Consider the following 23,347-nt stretch of genomic DNA (forward strand, 5'->3'; position numbering starts at 1 on the left):
GAAGGAAAATGCATGGGATACATACAAATTAACACGTGACACAGAAGCCTATGATAGATACAAGTTGATCTGTAACGAAGTTACCAAGTTACGAGAAATCCTTAACAAGGGATGCGAAGAAAAACAGCAAAGAGTTCTTTATTTATGTAAACTCTAGAAGGAAGGGGATGAATCAGATTGGTCCACTTGATATCGATGGGTCAACTGTTGATGATCCTGCTCAGGTAGCTAACAAACTAAATGAATATTTTGCATCGACATTCACACATGAGGAGTTATTCAGCGAGGGAAATGCCAGAGGTGTATTCAACTCTAGCAGTAAGCTAGAGAATCTTGTAATAACTGAGAGTAAAGTGGAGGAGAAATTGTTGAAGATAAACACAAGAAAGGCACCTGCGATGGATGGGATCTATCCAGTTATATTAAAGGAGGCAGCAAAGGAAGTAAGCAAACCCTTAGCCATAATTATGAGAGCTTCCATGGACTGGAGATGTGCAAATGTGACCACAATTCACAAAGGAGGATAAAGGCTGACACAAGTAATTATAGACCTGTGAGTTTAACTTCTGTTCCTGGAAAATTAATGGAGGTACTGGTTAAAGAAGCACTGCAGGATCATCTAGACAAGACTTCAGTTATAGCTCGGACACAGCATGGTTTTGTTAAGGGGAAGTCTTGCCTGACCAATTTGATTGGATACTATGATGCAGTCACAAAAGAACTGGATGTGGGGAATAACTTTGAAATTATATACTTGGATCTTAGAAAGGCTTTTGATACTGTTGCACATGGAAGACTGCTGCACAAATTGGAGCAGTGTGGCATTGGAGGCAAATTGCTGCTATGGATAAAGGGGTGGTTGATGGGGAGAAGACAGAGAGTGGTAATCAATGGACAATGCTCATCGTGGACTAATGTTATTAGTGGAGTCCCTCAGGGTTCAGTATTGGGTCCTTTATTGTTTTCTGTATTTATAAATGATATTGATGATGGTATATCAAGCTCAATGTCCAAGTTTGCAGACGATACAAAGGTTGGCAGGGTTGTAAAGGACACTACTGACACTATGCTGCTGCAACAGGATCTGGAAAGGTTGAGCAGATGGGCTGAGAGGTGGCAAATGAAGTTTAACATTGACAAATGTAAAGTACTACATATGGGAAACAGCAACCCCAGAGCAACGTATCAACTCTGTGGTACTACACTGACAGTGGTAGAGAATGAAAGGGACTTGGGGGTGGTTGTGCAGGCAGATATGAAGTTCTCTGAACAGTGCAGACGGGCTGCAAGAGTAGCTCAGGGTGTATTGTCAATGATAGATAGGAATTTTTCTAGCAGAGATAAGGAGGTGATTATTCCTTTGTATAAGGCAATGGTCAGGCCACACCTAGAGTACTGTATACAGGTCTGGAGGCCTCATTTCAAGAAGGATGTAGAGCTGCTGGAACGAGTACAGAGAAGGGCAATGAGATTAGTGAATGGAACAAAATAGTGCTCTTACGAAGAAAGGCTTAAGTTTTGCGAATTACAGTGTCTGGAGACTAGGCACCAGCGAGGTGATCTGATAGAGGTGTACAAAGCCTTGAATGGTTTGAGCATGCTCAATGCTGATGGGATTCCTCCTCTTGCCCAGAATAATCACCTGAGAGGGCATAAATTCAAATTGAGGAAGGACAGATGTAGGATAGATGTGCGGAAATTTGCCTTTAGCCAGCGGGCGGTTGGTAGGTGGAACAGACTTCCATCTCTTGTCGTGGAAGTTGATAGCCTAAATAAGTTTAAGGCTCAGCTGGACAGGTATTTCGAACGAACAGAGGGGTGAAGTGTAAGCGGTTATTTTTTATTTATTTATTTTACTTTATTTTTTTTTGGCTGATGCTGCATAAGCTTGCTTTCTTGCATCAAATGCCTCTACTAATGTTAATGCTGGGAGTATGTAAATTAATTTGAGGTGCTGGCCAAGACATCAAATGTGGATATTGTTGGGATATATCAGAGACATGATGTCACACAGATTGGAATTTGGGGAGTACAATTTGGAATTTTGGGAGTACAATGTGTACACAATGGATAGATAGGATAGGAAGGAAGGAAGGAAGGAGGGGTTATGGTGTTAGTTAAGAAACACATAAAATCTAAGGCAGTGCATCCAGTTAACATTGGTGGACAGTACAATGTAATGTTGAGTCAGTTTGGTTTGAAATAAGCACTGGGAAAGCAAAAATGAGAGTAGGATTGTGTTACAGGACAAACGGCTGATGAGTACAATGAACAACTATTCAGAGAAATAGTGGACCAGTAAATCAGAATATCTTATAATGGGGGATTTTAACTTCTCAGATATTGACAGGAACTTTTGGATTGGTCACTCTCACATTAGCAGAACCTGGAAAAGAGCACGACCGTCACTGGTGCATATTATGGCAACATCATAAGGCAACTTTGTGCCATTAAGAAAACGTGGCATGGAAAACTGCGAAAAGGCGGCTTGCTTCTTCAAGACAAGGTGTACGGTTGCACCTCCCAGATTCCAGTGACTGTCGCAGAGGCAAAGATTTCCAGATTTCAATTGCTTCAGCACACTGTTCTCCAGATTGTGCTAATAGTGACTTTTATTTGTTCCCCAAGTTTAAGGATAACATCCATAGGAAGAGAAATGCCTCTGACTCTGAGGTGGTTGAAGCTGTGGGTGTATGATTTGAGGACCTAGATAAAGGTTTTTTGTTTTTTCAATGGGATCAAAGCATCAGTGGGAAAAGTGCAGTGGCTGGGGACTGTGTTGAAAAATAAAAAGGGATTCATAATAGTATGGCTATTATGAATCTCTTTTCTGTTAGTGAAAATATCACTAGAATCAGAGGCCAGTCTAGTCGTGGAAGAGAACAGTCGGTGGATTTTTGGCTGCTGTAAAGGGATAAGTATTTTTAATTTTTAATGCAGTCTTCATTAATTAATATACTATGTTGTGTTTTACAGCGATATTAAATAGGTTTAGTAGCATTCATTAGCTTTTTATTTTGAATTTAACTAGCGATTTTTGGAAGTTACGACTCCCGTGAGTTGGTGCCAATATTATTGAACTAGCCACCATATTGTAGTCGATAAGAAATAACGTAACACATATATATCACAAACTGATAGCGTAAGGTATAAAGTAAAACTATATAGTGTAATACAAAACATTGTGGTGCCTCCGTAGCCAGGTGGACAGGAGCAGTGGTGCATAGCACACTCTTCTTGATTAGACTGGGGTTCGAGCCTGTGACCACCAAATATGGAGGATGTGGAAAGGTCAGGGAATGACCACCGCATATCGCCGGAGCAATATGGCATTAGTTGCTAATACTCCTAAAACCAAATAACAACAACATAAAAAAAACACTGTATTTGGAATAAGGAGTATTAATAGCATTAGCATTAGTAGAGGCATTTGTTGCAAGAAAGCAAGCTTATGCAGCATCAGCCAAAAAAAAAAAAAAAAAAAAATAAATAAATAAATAAATAAATAAAAAATAACCACTTCCACTTCACCCCTCTGTTCGTTCGAAATACCTGTCCAGCTGAACCTTAAACTTATTTAGGCTATCAACATCAAGCAATAACCCTTCCCTTTACTCCTAATGGTAGTTACCTCTTTGAGTAAATCCCACTTCAGCACACTGTGATCACTGCCACCTAGTGGTTCATTTACCTGCAGATTCTTAATGCATGAAGAATCACTACTGATAATCAAATCAAGAGTATTGCTGTTGGTAACATCATCAGTTGGTCCCACTGTATAGAATTTAAATACTGTCTCAGTCCATCGTAGTCGCCTTTACGAAAGCAATAACCCTTCCCTTTACTTTACTTTACCCTTCCCTTTACTCCTAATGGTAGTTACCTCTTTGAGTAAATCCCACTTCAGTACACTGTGATCACTGCCACCTAGTGGTTCATTTACCTGCAGATTCTTAATGCATGAAGAATCACTACTGATAATCAAATCAAGAGTATTACTCCCTCTAGTTGCCTCCCGAACATGCTGATGTAGAAAACAATCATCCAATAAATCCACAAAAGCCTTGCTAGTGTGTGAGTGACCAGCCCCCAAATTCCAGTCAATATCTGGGAAATTAAAATCCCCCATTATAAGACTCTGATTTACTGGCCCATTCTATTTCCCCGTACAGTTTCTTATTATACTCATCAGAGTCATTAGGCCTATAGCACACTTCTACTCTCAATTTTGATCTCCCAATGCTTATGTCACACCAAACTGACTCGACACTGCACTGTCCAGCAATGTCGACTGGCTTCACTTCCTTGGATGTTATGTATTTCTTAACTAATAGCATAACCCCTCCTCCCTTTCTACCCTGTCTATCCTTTCTGTAGACATTGTACTCCCCAAATTCCAGTTCTGCCTTCCTTATATCTGTGTGACACCACGTCTCTGAAATCCCCACAATATCTGCCTTTGATGTTTTGAGCAATACCTCAAATTCATCAAATTTATTTACTAAACTCCTAGCATCGGTGTACACGCAAGTATACATGCACCTGTTCTTTTTCTTAGCTACCCTAACACAACCTATGTGTTTATTTGTACCCCAATGATTCCCATCAGTCGCTGAAATATCCTGCATCTTATTTTCCAGGCTGCTGCTCATTCCAATAGAAGCAGTGCAAGAATCACTTTCACCTCTGCCAGTGGCTACTGTTAATCTATTAGTCCTTGTATCCCCCCAATCTAGCAGTTTTCTGACCCACCTAACACTGCCTCGATAGCATCAGCAAACATTCTTGCACCCTTTCTATTTAAGTGTATCCCATCCCTGTAGAAGCAGTCTCTCCTGTTAACAAGTACAGACCAGGCTGAAAAAAATTCTGCCCCTTGAGCCTTGCACAATCCTTCCAGGGCCGAATTGATCGACAGGGCTCTCATCATATACTCCCTCCTATCGTGTGTGGGCAGAATTGCAGACACTTTCAAATTCAACCCTAATTCACGGCTTTTTTTCAACAGTGACCTGTACTTTTTAAGTAATTCCGCCGGTCTCCTACTCTTAATATCATTAGTGCCAACATGTACAACTATATCACCTTTTGTGCCCTTAAAAGATGATATCCGCTCTACAACGTCATCAGCCTTTGCTCCTGGCAGACATACCCTGGTCCTGTTCCACCTATCCTTTTTACAAAGTTTCCCGTTTCTCTGACAATAGAGTCACCAACAACTACTAGTTCCTTTGGGACCAGCACATTCTGCCTTGGGTTGCGTGATGACCAAGTGCAAGCTCTGGCATTGGTGTGGGCAGCTGAGAGCTTGATGGGCCCCTCACTTTTAATCCTTCGAGGTCATCCACCCTGTCCTTCAAGCTCTCATATAGGCCCATAACAATGCTGAGTTGTCGCCTGATTTCCTTACACTCCTTGCATCGCGCGCACGCAAAGACATCCCCCAAGGCAGTATCATGTCCCGTACCTGACTGCTCCACAAACATCAAGCAAGTTGTGCATTTTAATAGGCTGTGATTCAGAGGGCAACTGCCCCCTTCAGTTCTCCCCTAAGCCACAGCACTCCCATTAGCTTGAGCCTTTTGCTTTGCTGCTCTGGTCAGAGTCATGATTTCGATTTAATTTCAATAAAATTTCAATTTCTGTACAAAATTAAAACCCTAAACTTATATCTCAACACAGTTATAATGTTATATTTATGTTTCAGTATCGAGTGTTTTCTCCGAAATCCCGTTATATAACTTCCGTATCAAGTAAAGTATTAATTATTTATTTTTTACTAATTATTTATGTTACGTAACCCAACTCGTTATATGTATAGTTAAAAGTACAATTTAATTGACAATGAAGTTCAACAAGATTAATTATCTGATTAATTGACAATATTATGTACTATACTATATTATATTTAGCTTGTGCTATCTATTTCAAGATATTTTGTATCGCCTAACAATGGCGGCTATTTACAAACGGTAAACACGTGGATTTGATACCCTTTCCGATATAAGTAATACCTACAAAATCTCTATCTAAGTTACTTTAATGTACGTATCGTAAATAAGAATATAAAACTACTCTAGAAAATAAGTTAATATGTCAATTTAAGCTAATAAAACAGAAAATAAATCAGAAAATACTTCTCTGTTCCAGGAGTGGCAAAAATGTACGTCCGCACAGGCTACACTCGTACTCGTTCTCCAATTAGTATTACCAATTAATCAAAAATAATTATTAATCTTATTAAATTTCATTGTTAATTAAATTGTATTTAAACGGAAATCGTGACCCGGACTTGGAAATCGTGAAGCAAAGATCACAGACTAGCGAGAGTGCTGTGACTCAGGGGAGAAATGAAGGGGGGGACAATTCTGCAACGCATCACAGTCTTAAAAAATGTGCGAAATATGAAATGTTTACCGACCTTTCTAAAACAGGACATGAATTAGCCAAGGAGGATGTTTGTGTGTGCTAGGGGTCTAGAGTGGCAAGAAATTAGGTGCCAACTCAATGTTCTGATGGGCGACTATGAGAGCTTGAGGTGTAGGGTAAATGCCCTCGAAGAAATTAATATGAGAGGCCCATCAAGTTCTCAGCTGCCCAGCTCTATGGCAGAACTCACTCCTGTGCATCAGGCAATGCAGAGGCAATATCCAAGGCAGAATGTGCTGGTCCCAAAGGAACTAGTTTTTGTTGGTGACTCTATTGTCAGGGAGATGGGGAATATACTATGTAAGAAGGATGGGTGGAACAGGACCAGGGTATGTCTACCAGAGGCAAAAAGTAGATGACGTGGTAGAGCAGATATAATCTTTTAAGGGCACAAAAGGTGATATTGTTCTACCCGTTGGAACTAATAACTATTAAGAGTAAGAGATCTGCAGATTTACTCAACAAGTACAGGTCAATTTTGAAAAAAAATCGCAAGTTATGGTTGAATGTGAAAGTGTCTGCAATTCTACCCAGACATGATAGGAGGGTGTATATGATGAGAGCCTTGTCAATAAATTTGGCCCTGGAGAGATTGTGCAAGGCTTTAGGGGTAGAATTTTTTTCAGGCTGGTCTGTGCTTGTTGACAGGAGAGACTGCTTCTACAGGGATGGGGTACACTTAAATAGAAATGGTGCAAGAATATTTGCTGATGCTATCGAGGCAGTGTTAGGTGGATTGGAAAACTGCTAGCTTGGAGGGTATACATAGACTAAAAGGTTAGCAGTGGCTGCAGGCAGAGACTAAAGTGATTCTTGCACTGCTTCTATTAGAATGAGCAGCATCCTGAAAAGCAAGGCAATGGAGATTTCCAGGACTGCTGGGAGTTATAGTGGAACGAATAAATACATGGGCTGTGTTAGGATAAATAAGAGTAGACCGGTGCATGTATACTTGCATGTACACCAATGCTAGGCATATAGTTAATAAATTTGATGAACTTGAAGTGTTAGTCAAGACATCAAAGGCAGATATTGTTGGGATATCAGAGACGTGGTGCCACACAGACATAAGCTGTGCAGAATTGGAATTCCGGGAGTACAATGTGTACAGAAAGGAGAGACAGGAAGGAAGATGAGGTTATGCTGTTAGTTAAGAAACACACAAAACCTAAGGAAGTGCATCCAGTTGATGTTGGTGGACAATGCAATGTTGAGTCTCTTTGTTGTGACATAAGCACTGGTAAAGGAAAAATTAGAGTAGGTTATAGGCCTAATGAATCTGAGTATAATGAGCAGTTGTGCAGCGAAATAGAGTGGGCCAGTAAATCAGAATGTCTTATATGGGGTATTTTAGCTTTCCAGATATCGACTGGAAGTTGTGGGTTGGTCACTCGCACAGTACCAAGACTTTTGTGGATTTATTGGATGACTGTTTCTACAGCAACTTGTTCGAGAGGCAACCAGAGGGAGTAATACTCTTGATCTGATTATCAGCAGTGATTATTCATGCATTAAGAATTTGCAGATAAAGGAAAAAAATGGGTGACAGTGATCACAGTATACAGATATGGGATTTACTTAAAGATGTAACTACCATCAAGGCTAAAGGGAAGGGCTATTGCTTTCTTAAGATGAGTACAGGGGTCTCGGACAGTTTTTAAATTCTGTACAGTGGGATCAACTGATGATGTTTCCAACATTGAATTCTAAATGGGAAGCCTTCAGAGACTTAATTTTGGAGGCTACTAGACTTTTCATTCCAACTAAGAAATATTGTTCAAGGTTTAGGCCTAAATGGATGTCAGATGAGCTAATGAGGCTCGTGGTAGAGAAGAAAAATGTATGGGATGCATTATAAAGTATCAGTTGACATAGAAGCCTCTGGCAGATATGTTTGTTTGTTTGTTTTTTATTTGGTTTTTAGGAGCATTAGCAACTAAGGCCATATTGCTCCGGGGATATGCGCTGGTCATTCCCTGACCTTTCTGCATCCTCTGTATTTGGTTGTCATGGGCTCGAATCCTGGTCTTATCAAGAAGCATGTGCTACGCACTGCTGCTCCTGCCCACCTGGCTATGGAGGCGCTTCTGGCAGATATAAACTAGTGTGTAATCAAGTCACAAAGGAGGTTAGGTAGGCGAAGGCAGGTTACGAGAAATCATTGGTAAAGGATTCAAAGAAAAACAGCAAAGAATTCTTTACTGATGTAAACTCTAGAAGGAAAGGGATGAATCAGATTGGCCCACTTAACATAGATGGGTTGACTGTTGATGATCAGTTTATCAGCTACCTGAGCATGATCATCAATAGTCAACCCATCTATGTTACGCTGTCCAATCTGATTCATCCCTTTCCTTCTAGAGTTTACATCAGTAAAAAACTCTTTGCTGTTTTTCTTTGCATCCTTTTCCAAGGATTTCTCGTAACCTGCCTTTGCCTACCTAACCTCTTCTGTGACTTGATGTTTTGCATCTACATTCATACACGAGGACTTATTCATTGAGGGGAGTGCCAGAAGTTTATCAAACTCTAACAGGGAGCTAAGTGATTTTATAATAAATGAGAGCAAAGTGGAGGAGTAATTGTTGAAGTTAAACATAAAAAAGGCACCTGGGGTGGATGGGATCTATCCAGTTATATTAAAGGAGGCAGAAAAGGAAGTAAGCAAACCATAATTTTTCCGTAATTATGAGAGCTTCCTTGGACTCAGGGAGCTCAGAACTCCCCCACGGACTGGAGGTGTGCAAATGTATCACCAATTCACAAAGGGGGTTCAATAAGTGACACAAGTAACTATAGACCTGTTAGTTTAACACAAAGTAACTATAGACTTGTTAGTTTAACAGGTCTATAGTTACAGGCTTGAGCAAGCTGAATGCTGATGGGATTCTTCATCTTGCTCAGATTAAGAATCTAATGGGGCACAGATTCAAATTGAGGAAAGACAGTTGTAGAATAGATGTTCAAAAAGTGACACAAGTAACTAAAGACCTGTTAGTTTAACTTGTATTCCATGGAAAATAATGGAATCACTGGTTAAAGAAGCATTGCAGGATCATGTAGACAAGACTGCAGTAATAGTTAAGACAGACCATGGGTTTGTTAAATGGAGGTCTTGTCTGACCAATTTGATTGGATACTATGATGTGGTCACAAAAGAACTGAATGCCAAAAATAATTTTGATATATATTTGTAGTTCAGGAAAGCTTTATACTGTTGCACATGGAAGACCGCTGTACAAATTGGAGAGATATGGCATTAAGGGTAAGTTGCTACAATGAATAAAGGGATGGTTGAGTGGGAGATGACAGAGAGTGTTAATTAGTGGACACTGCTTTTCGTGGACAAATGTTATTAGTGGAATTCCCCAGGGTTCGGTGTTGGGCCCATTGTTGTTTTGTATATTTATGAATGATATTGATGAAGGTGTGTTAGGTTTAATGTCCAAGTTTGCAGATGATACAAATGTTGGCAATAAACATGTTAACTGCCAACCTTTACTGTCGTAAACATGTAAACGTGTTAAAGACCGTATGCTACTCCAACTGGATCTAGATAAGTTGTGAAAATGGGCTGAGAAGTGGCAACTGAAGAAGCATTGCTTCTTCAGTTTCCACTTCTCAGCCCATTTTCCCAACATTGACAAATGCAAAGTACTGCATATAGGTAGCAATAACCGAAGAGAAATGTACCAACTGTGTGTGTTACTACACTCAGGAAGTGGAAAGTGAAAAGGACCTGGGGTTAATTGTGCAGTTGAATGTGAAGTTCACTGAGCAGTGCAGACGGGCTGTCAGGGCAGGTCACGAAGTCTTGTCAATGATATATAGGAATTTTGATGGAAGGGACAGGGAGGTGATTATCCCTTTATATAAGGGAATGTACACAATACTCTAGGCCACACCTAGAGTATTGTGTACTGGTCTGGAGGTCTCATTTTAAGAAGGATGTAGAGTTGCTAGAATGAGTACAAAGAAGGGAAACAAGATTGGTGACGGGAAAAATGGGATGCTCTTACCAAGAAAGGTTTAAGTTCTGCAAATTGCAGCACCTGGAAAGTAGGCACCTGCAAGGTGATTTGATTGAGGTGTATAAGGCCTTGAATGGTTTGAGAAAGCTGAATGCTGATGGGATTCTTCCTCTTGCGCAGATTAAGAACCTGAGGGGGCATGGATTCAAATTGGGAAGGACAGTTGTAGAATAGATGTGTGGAAAATTGCCTTTAGCCAGTGGGTAGTTGATTGGTGGAACAGGTTTCCATCTTTTGTTGTGGAAGTTGATAGCCTAAATAAATTTAATGCTTGAGCTGGACAGGCATTTGGAATGAATGGAGGGGTGAAATGGGAGTGTTTTTTTTGATGCTGCATAAGCTTGCTTTCTTGCATCATATGCCTCTAGTAATGCTAATATACACTTCCCAAAAAAAATTAATGGAACAAAATGTTTTTCACAAATATTTTATTGTGAACAGTGTTACTGAAGGCGAATAATTGATGTGATGGCATGCAAAAATTCTGAGTGTCCAATAGCAATTGATCTGCTACCTTACAGAGCCGCACGTTATGCAAATTATTCATGCCTATAAAAGCGCGGGTTGCTACCACATCACTTCATTCCCGTTTTTTGGCTTGCTCAGTGGAATAGCCACATCTCCAGAACAGGATGGCAAGTCATCGTTGTTTAAATGATTCTTTGAGGTAGCGGGCTGTTGGACGACTTGAAGTCAGGCAGCCACAGACAGAGGTGGCATGTTGGCTTAATGTATCATGCAGTGTCTTCTTGGCACTATGGAAGCAGTTTCAGGAAACAGGAGCCATTACAAGAAGAGTTGGCCAAGGTCACCTGAGGGCTGTGTCAATCGGAACAGATAACTATCTAGCTCTAAGAGCAAGACTAAACCCTACGATTTCCTTTCATCAACTGTCTCTTGAGGTTGCTGCGGCCTGTGGCTACAGCAGCCTCTTGTTAACCTAAAACTAAATCACATGACTGAAATAGTCGTGATTTCTTTTGCTGGAACTGACAACATAATTCTTAATAGTGGCCATATGCAGTAAATTTAGATGTTCATTATCATTCTGACATTCTAACCACGCCATCCGCTCATTAGTGTTTTCAATTACTTTGTTCATTTCTGATGCTTTTCCTAACATGAGTCATCTACATTATCTTCTGAGTCACTCTCTCTGCCACTGGTCTTCTGTTTGTGAATTGTCTTCTTGCTGTTCACAGATTCTGCGAATTCTTCCTTACTCAAGTAATGTGTAACTGGAGCTTTCGCATCCACCTCAGTTAAAGCAGCCAGGTCATTTGATCCAAGATCACCATCAAGTATGTTTCATGGAGCCTTTGCTTCTTGTTCTGAAAATTCTGCTAATTCAAGCTTATTTTTAGTAATCCCATCTTTTCTAATACGTTTTTCCAGTAGTTTTTAATTACTGTTGAGCTTACTTTCTCCCATGCTAATCCAATATTGTATGCAATGTCTTTCAGTGTAAATGTTTTCAGAAATTCTATAGCTTGAATTTCTGAGTTTCAACAGCAGCAAGTAGATAACCACGATAGTAGACTTTGACGGCTTGAATAATGTGCTCTGAACCATGAGCTGAATTAGTGCAGTTGTATTCCTCGGCAGAAAGGCGGCTCTGATCTTGCCATCTTTCAATTTCAGGACATCAGCCAAAGAATGAGCTGAACAGTGATCCAACAGTAAACGAGCCATTTCTTCAATTTTTTTTGTAAAGCAAGTGGCATCTTATTGATGGTTTAAGCTCACTTTCAAACCATGAAGCAAAAATATCACTCATCATCCAAGCATTGGATCTGTTTTTATAGATCTCAGATAGAGAGTTCATGTTTATATGCTTAAAACACTGAGGACTTTGACTTTTACTGATGCAACGTGGCATTAGCTTTTGATTTCCAGTCTTGTTTGTGCACAGTAACACAGTAATTCTCATTGTTAGTTTTTTCACCCACTTTGTTCGGTACCTTTTTAAATATCCAGTGACATGTCATGAAGAAGTTTATAGTACAGTGCTGTTTTGTCACGGTTGTACAACTATTCATTTATGAATTCATTATCTTGAATTGCATTACGTTGAAATTCAGGAAACACTTCTACTTCTCTAATGCATTTGGTGATCATTAGCATTAGCATTAGTAGAGGCATTTGATGCAAGAAAGCAAGCTTATGCAGCATCAGCCAAAAAAAAAAAAAAACCCACTTCCACTTCACCCCTCTGTTCGTTGAAAATACCTGTCCAGCTGAGCCTTAAACTTATTTAGGCTATCAACCTCCACTACAAGGGATGGAAGTCTGTTCCACCAACCAACCACCCGCTGGCTAATGGCAAATTTCCGCACGTCTATCCTACATCTGTCTTTCCTCAATTTGAATTTATGCCCTCTCAGGTGATTTTTCTGAGCAAGAGGAAGAATCCCATCAGCATTGAGCATGCTCAAACCATTCAAGGCTTTATACACCTCTATCAGATCACCTCGCTGGTGCCTAGTCTCCAGACACTGTAATTTGCAAAACTTAAGCCTTTCTTCGTAAGAGCACCCCTTTGTTCCATTCACTAATCTTGTTGCCCTTCTCTGTACTCGTTCCAGCAGCTCTACATCCTTCTTGAAATGAGGCCTCCAGACCTGTATACAGTATTCTAGGTGTGGCCTGACCATTGCCTTATACAAGGGAATAATCACTTCCTTATCGCCGACCGGGCTAGCCGAGTGGGCAAAGTACCCGCCCGGCAACCCAAAGGTCGCGGGTTCGATTCCCGCCTCGGGCTTGGATCAAAGTACTGCAAAAACCTTGGGAGGTGCATTATGGCCACAGAAGCCGATGCGCCAACAACTACCAAATCAAAAAAAAAAAAAAAAAACTTCCTTATCCCTGCTGGAAAAATTCCTGTATATCATTGACAATACTCCATGAGCTACTCTTGCAGCCCGTCTGCACTGCTCAGAGAACTTCATATCTGCCTGCACAACCACCCCCAAGTCCCTTTCATTCTCTACCACTGTCAGTGTAGTACCACAGAGTTGATACATTGCTCTGGGGTTGCTGTTTCCCATGTGTAGTACTTTACATTTGTCAATGTTAAACTTCATTTGCCACCTCTCAGCCCATCTGCTCAACCTTTCCAGATCCTGTTGCAGTAGCGTAGTGTCCTTGACAACCCTGCCAACCTTTGTATCGTCTGCAAACTTGGACATTAAGCTTGATATACCATCATCAATATCATTTATAAATACAGAAAACAATAATGGACCCAACACTGAGCCCTGAGGGACTCCACTAATAACATTAGTCCACGATGAGCAGTGTCCATTGATTACCACTCTCTGTCTTCTCCCCCTCAACCACCCCTTTATCCATAGCAGCAATTTGCCTCCAATGTCACACTGCTCCAATTTGTGTAGCAGTCTTCCATGTGCAACAGTATCAAAAGCCTTTCTAAGATCCACGTATATAATATCAAAGCTATTCCCTGCATCCAGTTCTTTTGTGACTGCATCATAGTATCCAATCAAATTGGTCAGGCAAGACTTAACAAAACCATGCTGTGTCCGAGCTATAACTGAAGTCTTGTCTAAATGATCCTGCAGTGCTTCTTTAACCAGTGCCTCCATTAATTTTCCTGGAACAGAAGTTAAGCTCACAGGTCTATAATTACTTGTGTCAGCCTTTGATTCTCCTTTGTGAATTGAGGTCACATTTGCACATTTCCAGTCTATGGGTACCTCCCCTGAGTCCAAGGAAGCTCTCATAATTATGGCTAAGGGTTTGCTTACTTCCTTTGCTGCCTCCTTTAATATAACTGGATAGATCCCATCCACCCCTGGTGCCTTTCTTGTGTTTATCTTCAACAGTTTCCCCTCCACTTTACTCCCAGTTATTTCAAGATTCTGTAGCTTACTGCTAGAGTTGAATACACCTCTGGCATTCCCCTCGCTGAATAACTCCTCATGTGTGAATGTCGATGCAAAATATTCATTTAGTTTGTTAGCTACCTGAGCAGGATCATCAACAGTTGACCCATCAATATCAAGTGGACCAATCTGATTCATCCCCTTCCTTCTAGAGTTTACATAAGTAAAGAACTCTTTGCTGTTTTTCTTTGCATCCCTTGCCAAGGATTTCTCGTAATCTGCCTTCACCTGCCTAACCTCCTTTGTAACTTGGTTGCATATCAACTTGTATCTATCGTAGGCTTCTGTGTACTGTGTTAATTTGTAAGTATCCCATGCATTTTCCTTCTCTGCCATATGCCTCATTAGTTCATCTGACATCCATTTTGGCCTAAACCTTGAACAATATTTCTTAGTTGGTATGTAAAGCCTAGTAGCTTCCAAGATAAGTTCTTTGAATGCTTCCCATTTTGAATTTGCTGTTGGTAACATCATCAGTGGTCCCACTGTATGGAATTTAAATACTGTCTCAGTCCATCGTAGTCGCCTTTACGGAAGCAATAACCCTTCCCTTTACCCCTAATGGTAGTTGCCTCTTTGAGTAAATACCACTTCAGCACACTGTGATCACTGCCACCTAGTGGTTCATTTATCTGCAGATTCTTAATGCATGAAGAATCACTGCTGATAATCAAATCAAGAGTATTACTCCCTCTAGTTGCCTCCCGAACATGCTGATGTAGAAAACAATCATCCAATAAATCCACAAAAGCCTTGCTAGTGTGTGAGTGACCAACCCACAAATTCCAGTCAATATCTGGGAAATTAAAATCCCCCATTATAAGACTCTCTGATTTACTGGCCCACTCTATTTCCCTGTACAGTTTCTTATTATACTCATCAGAGTCATTAGGCCTATAGCACACTCCTACTCTCAATTTTGATCTCCCAATGCTTATGTCACACCAAACTGACTCAACACTGCACTGTCTATCATCTTTTGGTAGAGATGATCACCAAATGCAAATTCACTTACAAGACCTGGGATATCTCATGACAAGCCTTCCATCTTCACTTCTGTAGCTGTGTAATGTGTCATCATCTCTACCAAGTAGCTTATGAACTTTAAGTGCCTGTGTTTACAAAATTAACCCATTTATCGGTACTTCTTCACAATGCTTCTGTAGAAAGTTGTATAAACATTGGTCCACATTACGATTTTCACATAGTCTAGTTTTTCTTTCTTTGGGGACTTACTTCATCTTCTATGGAGTCTACAAAAGAATGCAAATGCAATTTTTCTTCTTCTTACTTCTACCCATGGATCGTTCCTTCTGGAATTCCACGCTTGTAAAATATAGTGCATTTTGTTTCACCACTCTTAACTCTTTAAATAATCTTTAACAATAATCTTTCTTCGACTGTATGATTTTTTTCTTTTGGTGGCCATTACTTCAGTCCTACCGATTTACTAATTTTGGTGTGTATTTATTTCTGATGCCCTAGAATTTACTGTGTTTTGAGAAAACTAAATCAAAACCAAAACTGTCCAGCCTATCGTATTGCCTAAGTGAAGTCATATGATTTCTCCAAAAGTCACTTGTCAGTTTATGTATATTTTTGTTTAGTTTAGCACTTAGAAGTTTTTACTATCCTAAGTGTAACTTCTAGTCGAAGAAAGGTTGTCTTACTATTGTTTACAAAAATTTACTTTGAAACTAATGTAAAACACTTAATGAATGGTAGCTGTATTTCCCTCCATAGGTTGCTGTTTGTAGTTGGTATTATAAACAGCAACCTGTTATGCTCTTTTAGTATCACTGATATACTCTTTTATTGCTTCTCTAGCTGAGGGGGAAAACTGAATATCTATGGTAATTAGTCTCTGACGAGTCCCGTTGTTTGTCTGCAACTGAATACTGAAAAATTACTCTGCAACTGAATATTGAATATATTGAAGTGAATAAATTGTTAGCTAATTTTCCCTCTTGGAAATACAGTAGTAGGATGTAAGTTATGAGTGTACAGTATTCACTTTTTCCAGTTTCCAATATGAAATTGCTAGTTCTTGGAACACACTTTTTTTTTCATAATTCATTATAAGGGACATGATCATGCCCATGGTATATCTGAAATCACAGTATGAGGTTCCTGTATTAAAAAAAAATTGTCAGGAAAATATATTTCTTATTTTAAGAAACATATTCAATGTCTTTTCCATTGAGATTATTTTAATAAACTTAATGGAAAAGACATTTAATAGCTTATATCGAAATATAATTACTATATTTCTGTATTGTTTTAATTCTTTTGTAGGAGCAGGTAGAAGCACAGAAAAAGTTTTGTATTCTTTGGCATTTAACAAGAGACTTGCAGTTAAAATCCACACCATCCATGTTATTACGAGCCTTCGACAGGTACTTTTTTTTTTTTTTTTAAAGGTTAAAATGCTTCACATCTAGATTACTGATTTTTGCCAATTATTGATAATATAGTTAGTGCAGATAAAAAAAAAAATCTATTATATTTAATCTGTTTTAGTATAAAGAATGTTATACTTCATTTCTTTTTGAGTAAACAAGATTGAGTTATTTCTCTGGAGTACATAATAAATTTTTTTGATTGTGTTATGATATCAAATCAAAGTTAATAAGTTGATTGAAATACTTGATCATGTAAGTGATTTGTTAAATTTATCTAAATTTATTAATTTATCCTTTGAGTTCTGTATTCATTTTTGATATTTTCAATTTCATAGCAGATTTATTCTTTGCAACACACACACACACACACACACACACACACACACACACACACACACACACACACACACACACACACACACACACACACACACACACACACCCTTCCAAAATCAATTACTATCATCATCATCCAAATCTGTTTTATCTAGTTAGTGTACAAATCAATCAGTCTTTGGAATAAGTCTGCTTCTGTCCACTCTCTTATTCCATGATATCCTATTTCCTGTTAGGTTTTTAGTGCTAGCCAGAGTAAGCTGCTCTATTTCTTCTAATAATTGCTTTCTTTTTGCTATCAATTCACCTTTCTTTTGGGCATAACCATTCATTTTTGCTTCTTCAAATATCTGTTTAGCTACTTTTCCATTATCCCTTTCTTTCTACATGTCCATACCATCTTATGGTTTTCACTAATCTTTTATTGGATATATGTTTCCCCAAGAGCGTTTCTTATTTCATCATTTTTAATATGGCCTTGCCATTTCTTTCATGTTTAAGCTTCATTATTTTTTTAAAAAAAATTCTCTTAAAACATGCTATCATATTAGATTAGCATTAGTAGAGGCATTTGATGCAAGAAAGCAAGCTTACGCAGCATCAGCCAAAAAAAAAAAAAAAAAAAACCCACTTCCACTTCACCCCTCTGTTCGTTCAAAATACCTGTCCAGCTGAGCCTTAAACTTATTTAGGCTATCAACTTCCACGACAAGGGATGGAAGTCTGTTCTACCAACCAACCACTCGCTGGCTAAAGGCAAATTTCCGCACGTCTATCCTACATCTGTCTTTCCTCAATTTAAATTTATGCCCTCTCAGGTGATTATTCTGAGCGAGAGGAAGAATCCCATCAGCATTGAGCATGCTCAAACCATTCAAGGCTTTATACACCTCTATCAGATCACCTCGTTGGTGCCTAGTCTCCAGACACTAATTTGCAAAACTTAAGCCTTTCTTCATAAGAACACCCCTATGTTCAATTCACTAATCTTGTTGCCCTTCTCTGTACTCGTTCCAGCAGCTCTACATCCTTCTTGAAATGAGGCCTCCAGACCTGTATACAGTACTCTAGGTGTGGCCTGACCATTGCCTTATACAATGGAATAATCACCTCCTTATCCCTGCTGGAAAAATTCCTGTATATCATTGACAATACTCCATGAGCTATTCTTGCAGCCCGTCTGCACTGCTCAGAGAACTTCATATCTGCCTGCACAACCACCCCCAAGTCCCTTTCATTCTCTACAACTGTCAGTGTAGTACCACAGAGTTGATACGTTGCTCTGGGGTTGCTGTTTCCCATGTGTAGTACTTTACATTTGCCAATGTGCCATTTGCCACATCTCAGCCCATCTGCTCAACCTTTCCAGATCCTGTTGCAGCAGCATAGTGTCAGTAGTGTCCTTGACAACCCTGCCTACCTTTGTATCGTCTGCAAACTTGGACATTAAGCTTGATATACCATTATCAATATCATTTATGAATACAGAAAACAATAATGGACCCAACACTGAGCCCTGAGGGACTCCACTAATAACATTAGTCCACGACGAGCAGTGTCCATTGATTACCACTCTCTGTCTTCTCCTTCTCAGACACTCCTTTATCAACAGCAGCAATTTGCCTCCAATGTCACACTGCTCCAATTTGTGCAGCAGTCTTCCATGTGCAACAGTATTAAAAGCCTTTCTAAGATCCAAGTATATAATATCAAAGTTATTCCCTGCATCCAGTTCCTTTGTGACTGCATCATAGTATCCAATCAAATTGGTCAGTCAAGACTTCCCCTTAACAAAACCATGCTGTGTCCGAGCTATAACTGAAGTCTTGTCTAAATGATCCTGCAGTACTTCTTTAACTAGTGCCTCCATTAATTTTCCTGGAACAGAAGTTAAACTAACAGGTCTATAATTCCTTGTGTCAGCCTTTGATCCTCCTTTGTGAATTGGGGTCACATTTGCACATCTCCAGTCTGTGGGTACCTCCCCTGAGTCCAAGGAAGCTCTCATAATTATGGCTAAGGGTTTGCTTACTTCCTCTGCTGCCTCCTTTAATATAACTGGATAGATCCCATCCACCCCAGGTGCCTTTCTTGTGTTTATCTTCAACAATTTCTCCTCCACTTTACTCTGTTATTACAAGATTCTGTAGCTTACTGCTAGTATTGAATACACCTCTGGCTTTCCCCTCGCTAAATAACTCCTCATGAGTGAATGTCGATGCAAAATATTCATTTAGTTTGTTAGCTAATTGAACAGGATCATCAACAGTTGACCCATCGATATCAAGTGGACCAATCTGATTCATCCCCTTCCTTCTAGAGTTTACATAAGTAAAGAACTCTTTGCTGTTTTTCTTTGCATCCCTTGCCAAGGATTTCTCGTAATCTGCCTTCGCCTGCCTAACCTCCTTTGTAACTTGGTTACAGATCAACTTGTATCTATCATAGGCTTCTGTGTCATGTGTTAATTTGTATGTATCCCATGCATGTTTCTTCTCCTCCATATGCCTGATCAGTTCATCTGACATCCATTTAGGCCTAAACCTTGAACAATATTTCTTAGTTGGTATGTAAAGCCTAGTAGCTTCCAAGATAAGTTCTTTGAATGCTTCCCATTTTGAATTTGCTGTTGGTAACATCATCAGTTGTGATCCCACTGTATAGAATTTAAATACTGTCTCAGACCATTGTAGTCGCCTTTACGAAAGCAATAACCCTTCCCTTTACTGCTTATGGTAGTTACCTCTTTGAGTAAATCCTACTTCAGCACATTGTAATCACTGCCACCTAGTGGTTCATTTATCTGCAGATTCTTAATGCATGAAAAATCACTGCTGATAATCAAATCAAGAGTATTCCTCCCTCTAGTTGCCTCCTGAACATGTTGATGTAGAAAACAATCATCCAATAAATCCAGAAAAGCCTTGCTAGTGTGTGAGTGACCAGCCCCCAAATTCCAGTCAATATCTGGGAAATTAAAATCTCCCATTATAAAACTCTCTGATTTACTGGGCCACTCTATTTCCCTGTACAGTTTCTTATTGTACTCATCAGAGTCATTAGGCCTATAGCACACTCCTACTCTCAATTTTGATCTCCCAATGCTTTTGTCACACCAAACTGACTCGACACTGCACTGTTCAGCGAAGTCCACTGGCTTTACTTCCTTCGATTTTATGTATTTCTTAACTAATAGCATAACCCCTCCTCCCTTCCTACCAAGTCTATCCTTTCTGTAGACGTTGTACTCCCCAAATTCCATTTCTGCATTCCTTATATCTGTGTGACACCACGTCTCTGATATCCCAACAATATCTGCCTTTGCTGTTTTGAGCAATACCTCAAATTCATCAAATTTATTTACTAAACTCCTAGCATTGGTGTATACGCAAGTATACATGCACCTATTTCTATTCTTATCTACCCTAACACAACCCATATGTTTACTTGTACCGCAGTGACTCCCAGCAGTCTCTGAAATATCCTGCATCTTGTTTTTCAGGCTTCTGCTCATTGCAATAGAAGCAGTGCAAGAATCTGTTTCACCTCTGCTGGTGGCTACTGTTAATATATTTGTCTTTGTCTCCCCCCAAGCTAGCATTTTTCCGACCCACCTAACATTGCCTCGATAGAATCAGCAAATATTCTTGCACCCTTTCTATTTAAGTGTATCCCATCCCTGTAGAAGCAATCTCTCCTGTTAACAAGTACAGTCCAGGCTGAAAAAAATTCTACTCCTTGAGCCTTGCACAGTCTTTCCAGGGCCGAATTGATCGACAAGGCTCTCATCATATACTCCCTCCTATCGTGTGTGGGCAGAATTGCAGACACTTTCAAATTCAACCCTATTTCACGGCTTTTTTTCAACAGTGACCTGTACTTGTTAAGCAATTCTGCCGGTCTCCTACTCTTGATATCATTAGTGCCAACGTGTACAACTATATCACCTTTTGTGCCCTTAAAAGATGATATCTGCTCTACAATGTCATCAACCTTTGCCCCTGGCAGACATACCCTGGTCCTGTTTCACCTATCCTTTTTACAAAGCATGTTCCCTGTTTCCCTGACAATAGCGTCATCAACAACTACTAGTTCCTTTGGGACCAGCGCATTCTGTCTTGGGGGTTGCCGCTGTGTTGCGCGATGACCAAGTGCAAGCTCTGGTGTTGATGTGGGCGTCTGAGAGCTTGATGGGCCCCTCAATTTAGTTCCTTCGAGGGCATCCACCCTGTCCTTCAAGCTCTCATATAGGCCCATAAGAACGCCGAGTTGTTGCCTGATTTCGATACACTCCTTGCATCGCGCACACACAAAGACATCCCCCATGGCAATATCATGTCCTGTACCCGATTGCTTCACAAACATCAAGCAAGCAGTGCATTTTAGAAGGCTGTGATTCAGAAGGCAACTGCCCCCCTCAGTTCTCCTCTGAGCCACAGCACTTCCATTAGCTTGAGCCTTTTGTTTTGCTGCTCTGGTCTGAGTCATGATTTCTTTTAATTTAAATAAAATTTCAATTTCATTTTATAACCCTAACTTATCTCCCAACACAGTTATAACGGGATATATATTTTTTAGTGTCAAGTGTTAATTATCTCCGAGTTCCCTTTATATAACTTCCGTATCAGTTATGTATTAATTAATTATGTTACGTTTGTAATCTAAGTCGGTATATGTATTTAGTTAAAAGTACAATTTAAATGCCAACAAAGTTCAACAAGTTTAATAGATTTTACCGGTCACCGAAAATATTATAACCTATACTATACTAAAGCTATCTAGGTTCGATATATAACGATCCTATGACAAGGACAAAGGCGGGAAGATTTTTAATCCGAAGCAAAGTAATCCCCCACTTTATTCTATTGCTTCCTTGCTTGACACCATTGTTCCATCTTTATCTTGTTAAGTTTGTTTTACTTATCTTTTATTGGATATTTGTTACTTCAAGTATTTTTTTCTCCTTTTATTGTTTTTAATATTGTATTAACTCTAAAGAGAAATAAGGTTATGTCTCCAAGACTGTTGTATAAAAAGGAAACTAAATAAACTAAAAAAAGTGTCAAATTAATATTACAATTAGGGTTATACCTGGCAAGGTGCAATTATACTCCCTGAGTACCAAGATACTTAATATTCAAAATAAAATAAAATCACGAAAATAAGAAATTGACAAAGCAGCACTGATCCTCAGCAGTGTGATGCAGGATTTCTGCCCAAAGAGGTGCACCATTGCACTCACCAAGGTTTGAATGCCGTAATTCTGCTTAATTCTAGTTTTTTAAATTAAATTAAATTTAAATTAAGTTTATAATTTAATTCTGGTTTAGTTTTCAACCAAACAAAATTAATTTGCATTTTGTTTGGTGTAGATCTGTTGTCTGGCAGGATTGCCATTCAAATTTGCATTTTGTTTTTACATTTGCTTGTTTAACCTGTATAGGGCAGTGACTATTAGATTTTAAGCTAATTTGTTATTTTCTTTCTGTGTTCAGACAATATAGGAACATCCATTGATATTTGGTTGTATAATTGTCAATGACTGAAATGTGATCCTGGTTTGGAGTTCACAAGTAACTTGAAGTGGTGCTCATGAGTTCCTTGGCTTTATTTCATTTATTTATAATTAAAGTGACATACCTTGGTGGGTGTGAGGATGCATCTCCTTGAGAAGGCAACATTTACCCTCAGCATTTTTGCTGTGGAGGGCGAGTGTCTCTCTCTTTCTCCCTCTCTCTCTTTTATGATTTTATTTTAATTTAATTATTAGGATATCCTGATACTCAGGGCAGCAGAATTGCACCTTGTCAAGTATACCCCTGATTGTATCAATAATTTTCATTATTAGTTTTGTGATATATTTAGCGTTCCTTTTTCTGCAATGATATTGTCTTCTCATCCATCTGATAGTGCTATTTATTTTTCTTAAAATTCTAGTTACTAAAGATTCTAATATTTTATTTCCTCCCATCTCTCAGCTCTAGGTTGAAATACAGTAGAGTTAAAATCTGTATTACGAACAGCTTGTTTTGTCTTTTGCCTAATTTATGTTTTTATTCAAATGAATTTGTTTGGCTGGCCTTATTCACTTCCTACTTTGCTTATTCTATTTTTTATTTTCGTAATTAATCTCCCATCTTCTTTAAAGACTGTTTATAGATACACAAAATTCCATTTTTGAGAACGATGGAAATTTTTTTTTTTTTTTTAAGAAAACCAAATTTTCTTTGTTTATCTCAAC

General features: G+C 39.2%; 1 protein-coding gene across 1 annotated transcript in view; it reads left to right on the top strand.

Annotated features, from left to right (window-relative positions):
• The window catches only part of LOC150091387 (protein DOP1A), a 519,845-nt gene that overhangs the window by 211,784 nt on the left and 284,714 nt on the right, over window positions 1-23,347 (top strand). The window contains exon 11 of the mRNA XM_090390176.1: window positions 16,664-16,764. Coding sequence (XP_090246302.1) covers window positions 16,664-16,764 — 101 coding nt within the window. The remainder of the gene's footprint in view (window positions 1-16,663; window positions 16,765-23,347) is intronic.

Source organism: Mastigoproctus giganteus, chromosome 1 (assembly GCF_048544385.1).
Source record: "Mastigoproctus giganteus isolate SK-2022 chromosome 1, ASM4854438v1, whole genome shotgun sequence".
NCBI classification, from domain to species: domain Eukaryota; kingdom Metazoa; phylum Arthropoda; class Arachnida; order Uropygi; family Thelyphonidae; genus Mastigoproctus; species Mastigoproctus giganteus.